Genomic DNA, 15569 nt, shown 5'->3' with positions numbered 1-15569 from the left:
AGAGGGAAGAGGGGTTATTCAGTTTCCAAATGATTAGTACACGTCTGTAATTGATGGGCTAAAAAACCAGCAAGGGACTGTTTTAATGGCCATTTAATATTTTAATGAGTTCTGTGTTAATTGACTTTTAGCTTTTCAGGGTTAGATCGTGGTCTGGACCACATACCCACGCAGGGAACTAAGGGGAAGAAAGAATTTCTTAATGCCTTAAACAGGCTACTTGGGTCTGAGCATACAGGAGTAAGCAGGTATGTGGGGAGTAACTTGGACTAGGCAGAGTCTTGACTCCACTCCACAGATGGCCAGCACAGCTGAGGTGTCACGAGGGAGTGGGGGAGCAGGCATCATCATTTCTTGCTGGTATAAACCAGGAGTAAATTATTACCCTCCTAGGGCATACCCTAAGAGGGTAATAATTTACAGCTGGATGGTGATTGCAGGACATACTATACAAGCTCACCCGGGACCCTGGATACATAGTCAGGCGGTGAGCCCACAATGAAGTCTGTGCTGACAAGGCTTCACTTCTGTTGGTACCAGAGCTACCTAAATTAAAGCTAGCTTAAGTATGTCTACATGCACAGCAGTCACATCTCTGACTGCAGGACAGACATACCCTTAGAGTGGGGAAGCAGCAAGGAGGGTATTGTCTGAGTCCAATTCTTCCCAAATTTACCAATACCCTTTGCTCAGGCCTGCTCCTAAGATCCAGCCCTAACCAATTTGGCCCTCAGGAAAAGTGCCAGATTTACATCCCTGAAGAATGAAGTTTTCTATCAATCCCTACATTAGGTACAGCATGGGGAACAAGAGAGCAAGCTTCCCCCCATGCTGCTTCATCAATGTGCTTCAAATCAGACCAGGAGAAATCGCTTCTGTCTGTAATGGGGCAATAATTCATTCTCCTCACCCAGCCAATCCCTGGACCCTCTGCTGAGTCTGCCTGCAAGGGTGCCAATTGTGGTGGCTATTTTTGTGATGTGAACATTTGTCCATTGGGAACTGTTGGGTCACTACCATACTGTACTCTACTAGAACTAGAGATCTAGAAGTGACAGACTTCATTTATATCACCACCAACCCCCTCCAGCCTATCTCAATATGGGTCATGGGGAAGTCCGAATAGTTTTGTTTCCTACCTCCCCCTGCATTTCCTTCTCTGGAAGCCTCCCCTCCCCTTTATACAGTAACACCAAAGAAAAAAAAACACATAGATTATATTATTTAAATTTCCAGATTTCTCCCAATTGTGCAGTGCATAGACACCATTTTGTTGGCTTCTCTTTGCCTAAAACATTCATGGAAAACTGTGGGCTCATTTTGAAATAATTCACTCATGATCTGTGAAATGCTTTTACAAAGTGTCAGAAAACGTCTCACTTAATAATATGCTGACAATAAAGGGAGTGTTTTCTTTTCTAGTGCTAATAATCTGCAATAAGGCCTGCCACGGTTCTTACAAAAATGTGTGATCTTTACAGCCTCAAAAATTGGTGATCTTTTTCAGATCTTCCTGCTGTTATAATATGCACTCCAATTTTACACATGTATAGTTAAAAAATAAAATTTAAATATATCCATCCAAGCTCAAAATTGACAGCTTCTCTTTTAGACTTTTTAACTGTAAAACTGAAAAGCCAGAGTGCAGCACTTCCAGTTGGACTCCTCTCCAGTCTAAGGGCTCTCATCACACTCAGTGTGACACACTACAGTGGCTAGCATCAGTGGGAAAAAAACAGGTTTCTTCACCCTATCAACATCTATGGACAAATAACAGTAGAAGAAATCTGGTTAGGGTCTGCCTGCTCAGGCTTCTCAATAAGGGCCACATCATGTCCTCAGAAGCTCACTCAGCAGCGTAAGGGGAAGTTGTAATCCTCCACCCATCTTTCCTCTGAGTCTTCACTGGCCCTCAGGTCTGAACATGTAGGGGTAAGTGAGCCCTGTGGGCCCACACTACTCCCACGACCATCCCTAAAAAGCAGCGCAGGGGCGGACAGAATGCCACACCTCCAACCATCACGGTGAGTCAGCACTGTTTGGGTAGTTATCTGCTACTAGTATGAGTCAGTAGCGGATTGGAGCAAGAGATGAGCAGGGGAAGAAGCCTCCTTGTATGTCTTATAATTCTCAGTGACTCCACTTACCATTCTGCCCGATTCCAATGGGCCAAAACAGCTTCTACCTCCACATAAGGAGAGTTATTTTTGATTTTAGAAAGTTAATCCTGATAAGAACTGGATTAATGATAGCACATCCACATGGCTGTAGGAATGCAAGCTCCCCAAACACACACACACTCCTCCCTTTGTGCATTCGTTACAATTGCATTATAATCTGCTCCCATAAGTGCCAAGCAATGAAATTGAGGAAAGTCTACACTGCACGCTAAGTCTGTGTCTGTGGGACATAGGCGTGTTGACTCAGTGTTTCCAAGCCCATATTTGAGCATCCAAGCTGCATTGTAAACCTGGATTTACAGTTGTTGGACTGGGTCTCATAGCTGTGCTAGCACATCCAGACAGCGCTACGCAGATCTTCTGACTCAGGTCTGCGGCTTGACACGGTCCACACTTCAAAATGACAGGACTTGGACCAGAGTCACCGGGAGACTCAAGCGCTCACCTACGCGCCTAGCAGGGTCCTAGGACTGGTGTCTTGAGTACTTGCTGACCCAAGCCAGACAGATTTGGGTGGACAGACTTGGGCTCAACCCTGAGTCAGAGCCTGGGCTTAGTGTGCAGTGTAGACACCCATAGAAGGGCAGTCATGGCTTGAGACTTGAAGTGCCACCTCTCTGCAGGGCCAACATTAAAGCATCGGCACAACATGGAATTCCTTACAGATACGCAGTATGCAAACAGCGGAAGACAGGAATGTGTTCCAATCCTTCTGGGTGCTACATCAGTGGGCACCTTGGAAATTCAAATAGATTTCTTAGGCTGTCCAAACCTATTAACTGCATAAATTTGTATGAGGGGAATCCCAGAGCAAGCACATACGACTATCTGAACCACAGAGGAGTGAATACCAAACACAAGTCCTGCATTTGTCTTATGATCAGCCAGAGGGAAAGGCATAATAGGCCAGCTAACAATAGGTTATTCAGTGTTTTCCCTCATCATGCCCTCCTGCTACCCACCAAAATAGAGGTGTGAAGGAAGGGATTTCCATACTTTTCATATTGAATTAAATCCTCCCTCCAGTCACATGGGGTAGCATTAAAAGAAAGACCATAGAAGACAAGCTGATCACCAGACATACTTAATCAGAGCTCGGGAAGGCCCATTAGCAGAGCACAGTTCAAGTTTATTTTCCCCCTTTCCTGCTTTGAGTCATAAACTGTTGTCAATCTGCTTATAAGAACACCTTGTGTTTCAAAGCAGATATTTACTGTGAACATGCTCTGCAAAGACAGTGCAACTATCAGTGTGGGTTACTATTCATGTGAGAGCAAAGGGTTGCATTCATGATCTTCACTAGTCATGCAAGATTGAGAATTGACAGCCTGTTGGCCAGTCTCCAAGGTGACAATGTAAAATCTTAGACTCCAGAATCAGACAAGGAGGGGCTGATTCTCTGTTACCCTGAACCTGTGGAGGGCAGACTGAGTGGTTTAGTGAACAGCATACTGGAATAGGACTTAGGAGACCAGCATTAAATTTCTAGCTCTGTCCCTGGTTTTCTGACCTTGAGCAAATCACGTCAATGCCCTGTGCCTCAGTTTCCCCATCTGTAAAATAGGGATAATGATATTGCCCTCCTCTGTAAAACACACTAAGATCTAGGGAGGAAGAGCTCCATAAGAGCTAGGTATTATTACAGTCATTTACACCAGTGCAAAATCACAAAGCAGTGGAGAATCAGGCCCAAGAACTATAGTACTCAGAGTGTTGCCAGCTCTCTGATTATTTTGTCAGGAGTCTCATGCTATTTGGTGTTTTTCTTCCAGCCCTAGCTCCTGGAGTCAAGTGTTTTCATGAGAATCTCCACTTTCACTCAAAAAAGAAAGTAAGTTTCTGTCCCTCATGGCTGAGGAGAGAAGCTTGAAAATGTGACTTGAAGGCACCCTAAAGGCTCAAATCTTAGAAGGCAAATAAAATCCCCCAAATATTTAAAATGAAATCCTCCATTTTTAAACCAATGTCATGATTTTTGGGGGGTTGGGAGGGGGCTGATTCATGATTTTTTAATGCATGGGGCAGGCAATACTGTGGCAGTCAAGCTATGAATGTCTATTAAAACTCCATGGCCAAAATGTCAGGGACAATGTGAACAGATGATAGATCCCTTAGCTACTCTTTGGTCTTGCCAGTGGATCAGCTTATACCTAACCAGTGTATATTAAAAAAATCATACTACTGACCAACAACATTTTTCCCCTTAAAACAAAGGTACAAAAATCACATCTATTTTAGCATTCCATTGAAGATGTCAGACATCCAAGTAAATTCCCTCAGCATTTAATCGTTGGCCATTGTGCTACACAGACTTCACTGGTAACATCACCTTTCTTTGACCAGCTACTACACTCTATGAACTCAGTGCCCAGGCAGTCTGATTGCTAGGTATCTAACCTTTATTTTCTGACAATTGTTTATAGAAGTCGATATTTTAAAATATCAAGTAGGTTGCTGATTGGTGGAGCACAGAAAGCTATTGCTCTGACCCATGTAGAACGCAGCTCCTTTTTCTTTTGTCACTGGTTGTGAAAGGTGCACAGTTGGCAGCCTTAGTGGATTAAAATCTATTTTTCAAGAGAACGGGTCTGACACAGGCAGCCTCAGCACACTCACAGCCCAACAACTTGCTTCAAACCTTTGTTGGAAGAGAGGTTTCCGTCTTCATCCTCTTTCAATCTTTAGCTTTTTTGAGACTCCCAACAAGGAGGTCAATTGGTGACAATTTATGGCAGTTTTTCTACCCTGGCATCTGTCCATTTGGAACTAGACTTATTTCACAAAGGCCACAAAAAAGCCATCACAAGTTAACTATTTTCAGTCACTGCCGATCTGGAGTGAAGTTGAACTGCTGATGTAGAGGTAAAAGGCCCTTTTTATCCTATTACCCATGGCCTGAGTTATTCACTCCCCTGCGCCACACCCATACTTCACATTTTTAATAATCATCACTGGTTATACAATTACTTGGAGAAAACTGAAGGTTTGTGAATTGGAAGGTGGAGAATTCTAAATTAGACATCTTTGTTTTCAATGAATACATGATGAACTACTGGTATTTTCTGGGCTTTCATGCAGGAAAAAAAAGGGGTCAGTTTAAAAAAGAAAGTATAAAAAACTGTCACCCTTAATTGCTGGGATTAAATGCCAGACTTGGTCTCTCCCTTACTATATTACCAAGCAGACTGTTAATAATCCTCATGTAGGCTGTAATAATTAACAGCTTTCAAACATGGCAGGAAGGTAGTGTTTTGTATTGGGTACGAAGAAATTAAATAGGGGGAAATATTTTAAAAACAGTATAAAGGAGATCTGGGGAACCTGATTATCACCAATTTATTTTTATTCAGTGGTTTAAATAAGAAAGTGTCATTTATATTGATTACATTATCCCTAGCAGGTTTTCCTTAAAAAACAAATGTCCATATAATGCAAACATTCAGTTACAGAGTTTAAGGAAAGACATATATTGCCAGGCAATTAAACTGCATTACTACCTATCTTTAGCTGTATTTGTTTTCTTTAATAGAACGTATTTTCCTGTAGAAATACTGCCTTAAAAATAATGACAGTGCTAATTATCTATGACAAATGCATCTTCTTCTACTAATGATAACTCTAGTGTATGATCATTTGTGCTAGATTTCATTCTAAAATTGAAAGAACCATACAGCTTTGCAGATTCCTGGGAGGATGCAAATCTTTCTCTCCTGTACAGCTCCCCTTTCCACATAGACATCATTAATAAACTGGACAGCACCACACCGCCCAGAGTTAAGAGACATAGCCCAGCGATCACACACCTATCCAAGTGAGCCCCGATTCTAGCGCTCTCATTCTCCAGTCGCTCCATCTCCCTGGCTGCTACAGTGTTAGGATCCACAGTCACATCTCTGGGCACCACATAGGAAATAATAACTAGCAAAATCCCACTAACCAGGAACAAGATGGCACTAATGAACCCATAGTCTATAGAGTTCCCTGAAGCAGCTTCTGATCCAGTATCATCTTCTTCCTCAGCGATCAGGGAGGGAGGATCATGAGCCCATTCGGGTGGGATCTCTGTACAGGAGCTATGCTGGGCCAGGGGAACCTGGCAGCAACTCTTCACAGAAGAAGGGGCGTTTCTCGTATGCTCCAGATTGACATTTTCATCCATATAAGTAAACGATGTCTCCAGTTCCTGGGCACAGCAGCAGGCTCTCTTCTTTTCTGCTTCCTCTTCTCCATCCAAGTGAGCTGGCTGGCAGCAGGGCTGGATGCTGCTTGATGCTGCTGCATGCTGCCAGGAGAAGGAGGGGGTAGGAGTGGAGGAAAGGGGTGCTTGGGTGGGACCTGCTGTGGCTGCCCTTTGTGTAGACTTGCAGTGCCTATCGCAGCAGAGAGCTGCCACCGCAGCTGCTGTTCTAGCCCCCATATCGTCCCCATCTCTCTGCTGTTCGTAGGGAGGGGCTTGCAAACTCCAGTCCACATTGTTGCACAGATTCGATCGCTTACCCTTCTTGGTGAGATACAGAAGCTCCATACAAGCCATCAGAACTCCTCTGTAGCAAGCCGCGGCTTTTAATCTAAGCCATGCTTCAGGAAACTGTGTCAATAATACAATCAAGTGATAACATGGTACACGAGCTGTTGCCTCAAAGCAATCTTCTATCCACTAACCAATATTTTGCTAGGGATATGGCTTGTTTCAGTTGCTAAATGATTAAACAAATTCCCTCTGACATGTATTTCTTTTCAGTCTGCAAATGAAACAGCAAGGGGTAAAATAAACACCTCATGATGCATTAAGAAACCAATAGGAAAGTAACACAAACATCATATATTATTCTTCCTCTCACAACTGTTCAAGGGGAAAATAGCAAATGCGATTGTTTTAATCAAGTGTTTAAAACTGCAATCCTCTTGCAGATCCAAAATCTATTAGGGACTCTAATCAACCTTTGACACCAATATCCAATTAAGGCAATAAGCCATCTAAAATTAAAAAAAAAGAGAATCATAGTTATCACCTATAAAAATGTCAGAGCACAGAGTTATCATTTTATTTATAAAAAGCACACAACTTCTTCTTTTCTCTTCTTTTTTAAAAAGGAAGCCTAAATTCAGATTCACAATGTAATTAGAAAGATACAGGCAAATCCCATGTAGCTCAGTAATCCAGGATCTATATTCTCTGGTGGAAATCTGATAATCCCGGGGGAAAGCAGTGCTTTCCTACAGCAGATCTCCAGTTTGATTAAGAGCATTTGGAATGAAATTATGCCTCAAAGACTGATGACTCAAAGATGGATGTTACTTCTCCATCTACAATTAATTAATTATAACAAGAAAAGAAAAAAACAAAAAAAACCTTGTAGCCAAATGCCCTGTTTGTTAAAGAAATTTCTGCTACAGACTAAATATATATATAGGTTTGTTTTTTTTCAAAAAAAAAAAAAATCTCTACTGGACAGTGCTCAGTCATGGGGCTTTGCACTGTCCAAGTAGGAATCTACTGAGTTATAAAACGCAAGCTACATAATCCAAGAGTATTTGGATTCAAGTATATTTGGGTGACACAACTGATAAAAGCATCTTTTTAGACGTACTGTCTTTTAGGGTTTTAACTGCCAAGTGCAGACATGATAACCCAGCCCTATTGCACAGACCACAACTCGTCTTCCCTGCAGAATGCTCACATTCCCGGCGCACTTACCTCTCTCTTCTGTTTGCATCCATTTGGCAGCTGATTGTTGCATTTCCTAGGCTGCTCTGTGAAAGTCTGGTAGAGAAGCACTTGTAGCCCTCCACGTTCCGCCGTCCTGCAACCTCTGCCGGAGGTTGGGGAGGGGGCGTGGGAGAAGAGCAGACAGCGTGCCGGCTGGGAGGGGCACCCAGGCTGCCTTCTGGGAGATGTAGTTTTTATACAAGGGGACTGTTCTGGCTGCCTGCAGTGAGGCAAGAGAGAAGGCGAGGGAAGGGGCTCTGTTCAACTTAAACCACCACACACTAGCCATTTACCCAGTCCTCCCTGTTTACGTAACAACAGCAACGAGCCACTTTTGCCACTTTTCCGCGCCAAAATGTTCCTCTAGGTTTCAGTGAGGGCTACAGAGTCTCCCACTCATCCAATAATATCCCTGTGGGTATTAGTATTATCAAACCCGAGCAGTCAGCAACCATGAGTCAGGCCCCCAGAACGTATGAGATTTAAAAGTCATGAGATTTAAAACAATAAAAGTAAATGTTGGGTTCTTTTTGTGTTTTGAGCCTTTGGGGTTCATGTTTCAAGCTTTTCTCCACAACCAAGAGGGCTCCAGGAGTTGAGACGTTAAGAAAAACAGCAAATATCATAGGACTCATGATAAAATCGCAAGAGCTAGTGATGCTCTGACAGACATGGTCACCTCTTGGTTACACACTTTCAGTATCAGGGTAAGGACAGTCCCACCCATCATGACCGCCCCACCATGTGCCAACCTGTGTTGCTGGTGTGGACAAATAATATACTACTATTCCCTAGAGCAAGGGGGGAAACAGGGAGGTAATCATACCTTTCTGAGGCACAATTCCTTCTGTGAGTGCATCACCGCCGCCCTATGCACAGGTAAAATGGCAAAGCTGCAGTCCAGCCCTTGATGTTGTTTCTTTTTCTCACTTTGGTGGCTGTGGTTAGTAAAGGGTTAACAGCATTTTTTTTTTAAAGCATATAAATTATTGTTGCGAAAGATCTGAGGTGTGGAGGTGGAAAGCAGAATGCATAACACATATTCTGCACACACAAATAAGAGCTGGTTAAAAGATTCATCAAACGAGTGTAAGAAGTAAGCAACATTTGTCACACAAAAGACAACACGGAGTAAGAGATGGGACCAATGGACTTATAATGAGACTTATGATGGTAGCACAATAATAGCCTAGATTAAAAAAAAAATCTGCTTTAAAGAGATAAGTAGGCCTGGCTGTAGGAATCTACTACTACATCCGAATGCAATAGACTGACAACACAGAGGGCTGGATTCTTTGTTCTGGCCAAACTGTGCTAAGTAGGGGTGGAATGTATACGTGATTTAAAGCCTCCTGTGCGGCTCTCATAGTCTCGGCAGTGGTCATTGCCTGACTATCCCTGGTGTAAATCAGAGCAACCTATGCTCTGCTGTGTGTTGTATTGAAAACGTTAATTTGTAAGGGGTTTCCTGGTCCGGCTTGCAGGCTAGGGAGCTCTGTGATCTGAGTCTTTCAGCAGCCAGGCTGCAGAGAACCAACCTAAAGTAAAGTGGGATGAGTTTGCCTCTCTGCTTTAGGGAGCAGTCAGCTGTGTCATCCTGTGTTCTCATTCTGAATTATGAAAGATAAAGTAGTGCTACCGTTGTATTTGTGCGGTGAGGAACACATGTGAATCACTCACAGTCAGCGGTAATAATGAACTCTCTTATTTTGTTTTTGTCACGAACAGGAAGACAACAGATGAACTGCCCCCTAGCCAGGAGGAAGCTGAACTGAATCCTGGGCAATTCCCTTCCTCTCTAGACAGCAACGCGCGGTAACTAACAGCAGCTCCCCGGGTGAGTGCATTCCCCTACATAAAACTACAGCACCCGCTATGCACACATAACACCTTAGGCAAAATACTTGTCCAGCCATCCTGGCTATTCTCACCTGCACTGTGGTATCTCTAGGATGCTTGGCGGGGCAGGTGTCTTTGGTGACTTTGATTCAGCATGAACCCCTGGAGAGACAGGAGTGTTATCCCCTTTGAGTAGCAGCTTTGATGAACTCGTAGTGTCAGAGACTGGAGGTGGTAATGATGGTTGGCTCTAGAGGACGCATATCTGAAGGCTCCTCTGGAGTAATATTGCTCAGAGATGAGCATCTTCTCAGCTGGTTGACATGGCGATGCCAAACTTGTCAGTTGGACCTTGTATGAGATGAGACCAGTGACCTTGATGATTGTTGAAGTAACCCACCGTGGCCCAGCTATGTAACTTCTAGCAAATTTCTTGTGATGTGAAGGGATAAGGAAAAAGGTGGGAGAGGCAGGAGCTCTGGAGGGAGCTCAGCCAGCATCTGGTCCCACTTTGCCCTCGTGCTGGAACCCACAGCAGCTCCTCTTAGTGCCATGGAAAGCCATAGCCAGCAGTGAGGGGTAAGAAGCAGAGTGAGGGAAGCAGTTGCCTTCCCTATGCTGCAGTTCACCAACTCAAGCTGGGCTGTACTTGTCCGAAGGGAGGCTGTTCATGGTCCCATTCTATCTTGGGGCGCAGGGAGCTGGCTGTGGAGACGCTGGTCTCTGATGCAGTAGCATCCAAGGGCTGGTAGTACTGAAATGAACCCCTAGCAGCCCAGCAGCACTGGGGAGGGACGGGGGAAGAGGGAACCTGTGCTGCTGACCACGCTGGGCAGGGGTGCCTGGTCCCTGTGCTCCTGCCTGCTCCAGCCTGCAATGGCAACTCCTTCCTAGGGACCCTGTGGGGAGGGGAGCAGGTCTGGATGTAGAGCAGAGAGGGGAAAACCCTAAAATCTCTTCCCACAGCACATGGTCCCACCACTGGGTGCCTGCAGTGTTGGAAGTTTTGTCCATATGTATGTAAATATAAAATCACTGCCTGCTACTCTCAATTTCCCACTTCAAGCCATTTATGCATAACAATCTAACCCTCAACTGCCCATTTCATTTCAAGTGCCTGTGTCCCACGTGTTACCCCTTCTGTTTAACAATCTGTCCCAACTTGTATTTAGCTCAGACACTCTGCTTCCTTCCCCAGAACTGAAGACGAGCTCTGGGTAGCTAGAAATCTTGTATCCTCCATCAACAGAAGTTGGTCCAGTAAAAGATATTACCTCACCCACCTTGTCTCTTTCATATCTTGGGACCAACACAGCTATAACAGTGCAAGCATGTACTACTGAAATGTCACTTTAAAAATGCATTACACTTTTTAAAAAATGCAATATTTGTGACCTCTTGTGTTTGTTTCATAAGATACTTCCTTGGATGACTTAATAAGATGGAAACAGCTCAGACTTGCAGGATGGGTACCACATTTAGAGTTACCTTTTGCTTCATTTCTGGTTAATGAGTTAATACCATGTGGCTGCTGTTCAGGAATTACTGCAGCCCTGGTTGTGAAGTCAGAAACATGGGGACAGGTGTCGCTTGTTAAATAGTAGTGTCCCCAAAGGGTCTGTACTGGGACCAGTACTATTCATAGAGTTGCTAGGTATCCAATTTTCAACCGGAATGCCTGGTTGAAAAGGGACACTGACCGGGTCATTAAAAATCCGATCGGTGTTGCAGCAGGGGCCCAGGGCTAAGACAGGCTCCCTGCCTGCCATAGCTCCGTGCAGCTCCCAGAAGCGGCTGCGAGGTCCCAGCAGCCCCAGATGCATGGGCAGCCAGGGAGGCTCCGTGCGCTGCCCCCACCCCAGTGCTGGCTCTGCAGCTCCCATTGGCCGGGAACCACAACCAAGGGGAGCTGCAGGGGTGGTGCCTGCGGGCACGAGGGCAGCGTGCGGAGCCTCCTTGGACACCCATGCGTCTAGGGGCTGCAGGGACCTGGCAGAAGCTTCCTGGGAGTCCGGGTAAGCGCTGCCAGGACCCCAACCCCACTGGGACCCCAACCCCCTCCCCCAGCCCAGAGCCCCCTCTGCACCCCAAACCCCTCATCCCAGGCCCAACCCCAGAGCCTGCTCCCCCAGCCGGAGTCCTCACCCTGCCCTGCACTCCAACCCCCTTCTCCAACCCAGAGCCCACACCCCCAGCCAACAGCCCATACCCCCTTCCTGCACCCCAATCCCCTCCCCCAGCCCGGAGCCCTCTCGGGCTCCCCAAACCAGAGCCCCCAGCTGCAGTCCTCACACCTCTCCCACACCTCAACCCCTGCCCGGTGAAAGCGAGTGAGGGTGGGGAAGAGCGAGCTATGGTGGGGGGGGATGGAGCAAGTGGAGGCAGGGCCTCGGAAAAGGGGTGAACCGCAGCCACTGGGAGCCTCAATCGGACGAACCTGCGGACATGGCAGGTAAACAAACCAGCCTGGCCCACCAGGGGCTTTCCCTGCACAAGCGGCAGAACAAGTTTGGGAACCACTGGTGTATCCCATGAACATAACGAGCTGTAGCAGTTCCTGAAGAGCCACTGCACAGCTAAGTATAGCCAGAGTGAAGCACAGTCTGATCACATGCACCTCCTGCCCCAGAAAGCTGCCTGTGCCCTGACTTCGAGAGGAGCTGGTGTATGAGTATTCCACCTGCTCTGCATCACCAGAAAACATGCCAGAGGTATTTCCCCCATAGGGAGTTCCCACAGATTGGTACATCATAAAGAGACTGGAGCATAATATAGAAGCCAGCCCATGGCTTTTTGTTTGTTCCTTTTGCATCGAACTCCTCATATTATTAGCTATGTTAAATTGGCCAGGGAGGCAATAACAAGGCTTAGTGAGAAAAATTTAACAACTAGAAAAGAAATGTCAAGATTTATGTGTAGGATTGTCAAGACTATTTTGAAGACCGCAAAAAATTCTGAAGATGGAAAATAAGACTATTGTTTACACTGAGAGAGAATAAAGTGATGCAATTTTTGTGCTTAGAGGACGTCAGTATTTACGATACCAAGCAAATATTTGGAGATCTCCCTACTCAAAGAAGTGTCAGGCATTGCTAGGTGTTTAAAACACAGCACTGTGCTAGAGCTATTGATTCATGAAGCAAAAATAGATTAAAAAAAGCTATTTAGTTCTTCCTTGGTTGCACTCTCTAATGTATATCCATCATGCATTAATAAAACCCACAACGAGCAAATATTTCTGGGGGGAAAATGCTGCACCAGAACTGTCAAACAGAGAGTTCACTCCTTGCTAAATGCTCCTGCTTTCCATGCCTGAGAAAGTGGATAATTAGCACTCCTGATAGAGGGAAATAGATCAGAATGGAATAAATGGCTTAAAATCAGGAAGCACTATCGAGATAAAGAGCTAGATTTTTAACGGTATTTAAGCACATAAAGATGCAGATGGGTACCTAGTGGGATTTTGAAAAGGGCCTAAGCATGTTAGGTGCCTAACTCTCATTAACTTCAGTGTGAGCGAAGGGCCAGATTTTGAAAGGTATTTAGGTGCCTGAGAAATGCAGGTGGGCATCTAGTGGACCTTAGGCAATAAGTGCTTTTGAAAATCCCACTAGATGCCTGTCTGCATCTTTTGGCACCTAAACACGTCTAAAATCTGGCCCAGAGAGCTACTAGTTATCAGGAAGAGCTAAACAAGAAGAGCTGGAGAGAGGCCAGATTTGTGAAAGCAGACTCTGATCTAACTCCCCATAGGCAATGAGAGAATTACTATTGACAGGAGAAGGATTTGTCCTGAAATTTGCAAGATAAGGCATTTTTTCTGCCAAGAAGGTTAGATGTGCCAACAAAAGGATTCTGAGAAAGCAACCCCCCAACAAGATTCAGGATTTTCTCTCTGATTAATTGGGGCCTAATCCTGTAAAGTGCTGAGCACTTCCTGTGTGATGAGGGCACTATGGGAAGCGGGGGGCCCTGGATCAGGAGCTCTATCTAGCTTTATAGCAAATTTCAGAGTAACAGCCATGTTAGTCTGTATTCGCAAAAAGAAAAGGAGTACTTGTGGCACCTTAGAGACTAACCAATTTATTAATAAAGCTCATGCTCAAATAAATTGGTTAGTCTCTAAGGTGCCACAAGTACTCCTTTTCTCTATAGCAAAGTATCTCTTTGAATATAGCCCTTTACATTAGGGAAGAGATACCCGTTTTACACAGCCCATGCCTTTCTGCTCTGTCCTTCTAGGGTGCTCTTTGTCCATACTTTTCTTTCATTCACACCCTTCTTTCTGCTTTTATCACCTGTCCTGTGAATTCTCACCCCTAGTTTAGTTGTTGTTCTTGTTGCTTTTTGCAGATGCAACAGTTAGTCCTGTCTACATCCTTTGAATGGCACTACAGCATTTGGTACTGCCAAGAGCCACTGCATTTTGGACCCACACAAGATAACATGGACATGTACACCACATTTAGGTCTAGTCATTTCAACTCCCTATGCGATGCTTTCCCCAAAGTTGCAAACATCCACCTCTGAGCATGTCACCCTGCTCCTATTCACTGGCCCAGTATGAGGTTGTTCAAGATAGGGAAAGTCTGCCTTGTGACTTTTTACACAACTTTGGAAAACTGGGCCTGAGGCTCCTCTGTGTGCTCTGCGTTGTGTGTCAGTGTGTATTCACCTCAGACCAGACCCACTCAGACAAACCACCAGGAACAAGGTTTTATTCCATAAGGAAGCACAGAACAGGATTACAGTCCAGCAGCCTCCTCTCCGCTTGCCTGCTCATGCTCCCAGCTTCAGTCAGTGCTGAAACTTCCTCCTGGGAGGGGCAGAAGGTACATCCTGGCAGGAACCAGGAAGTTCTCCCAACATGCTGCAGCTTATAGTCCACAACTTTTAGGTCCCATGGCTGCTGTTGAAGTACACTGGACCTTGGGCTACAAGTGCACAATAGAATTCATACTGTGTGTATTTAAGCCAGGATATGTCTACAGTAGAAATGCTACAGGGGTGCAGCTGCAATGATGCAACTGTGCTGCTGTAGTGTAGATACATACTACAGTGATGGAAAACATCCTTCCATAACGGTAGTAAGTCCAGGAGATGGCAGCTAGCTCAACTGAAGTATTCTCCTGTTGACCTAGAGGTGTCTACACTGGGACTTAGGTCGGCTCAGCTACACTGGACATGGCATGAACTGTGAGTGATGTAGTAGCTAGACCTAACTTTGTAGAGTAGGCCAGGCCTAAAATAACTGAGTGTGCAAAGGCCTGTTCAGGGAACAGCTGATGACACAGTACTAGTAACAGAGCTAAGCCCAGTTGCCCTGGCTCTGAGAGGTATGAACTGCCTCATGCAGCTCACTGGGGTGTTAACTGCAAGATCCACTTGGCTTGTGGGGTATGTCTACACTTCAGCTGGAAGCAAGCCTCCCAGCCCTGGACAGACTCATGCTAGAGCTGGAGCTTGAGCTGGAGAGCTAAAGATAGCTGCATAGAGGACATTATGGCTTGGCCACAGCTCGGGCTCTCAAGCTCATCAACTGCCCCTGTGGGTCTGAGCTCTGGTGGCTAGCCCAAGTCTTCACTGGAGCTGCAACCTCCACACTGCTATTTTTAGCATGCTAGCTTGAGCCCAGCTAACACAAGCCTGTTTAGCCAGGCTTGGAGGCTCACTCCCAGCTGCAGTGTAAACATACTCTGGGAAACCCTAAGAACACCATTCCAGCAGAGCTTTGGTCAACCCACCAAAGCAGATATTTACTCCAGCAGCTGGAGTAAATACTAGAGGCCCTCCTGGGGTCACCCACGCCTGCTGGGAGAAAAGACCCCTGTTCCATCCAA

General features: G+C 45.4%; 1 protein-coding gene across 2 annotated transcripts; it reads right to left on the bottom strand.

The window, feature by feature from the left end:
* Positions 1-426: 426 nt before the first annotated feature.
* On the bottom strand, positions 427-7998 carry TMEM74 (transmembrane protein 74). 2 transcript variants are annotated; one of them, XM_074943941.1, is made up of 2 exons: positions 7879-7998; positions 427-6922 (listed from the first exon to the last, which is right to left on the bottom strand). In XM_074943941.1, exon 2 carries the CDS (start codon positions 6712-6714, stop codon positions 5755-5757), a length of 960 nt encoding a protein of 319 aa, XP_074800042.1. In that variant the 5' UTR covers positions 6715-6922; positions 7879-7998; the 3' UTR covers positions 427-5754. The 2 variants fall into 2 exon arrangements, with proteins under 2 accessions (XP_074800042.1, XP_074800043.1); XM_074943942.1 differs by having other exon boundaries at positions 427-6768; positions 7879-7977.
* Positions 7999-15569: the final 7571 nt, after the last annotated feature.

This window comes from Natator depressus, chromosome 2 (assembly GCF_965152275.1).
Source record: "Natator depressus isolate rNatDep1 chromosome 2, rNatDep2.hap1, whole genome shotgun sequence".
Lineage (NCBI taxonomy): Eukaryota > Metazoa > Chordata > Testudines > Cheloniidae > Natator > Natator depressus.
The sequence above is the reverse complement of the archived record's forward strand: the minus strand, read 5'-3'. Positions and strand labels throughout refer to the sequence as shown.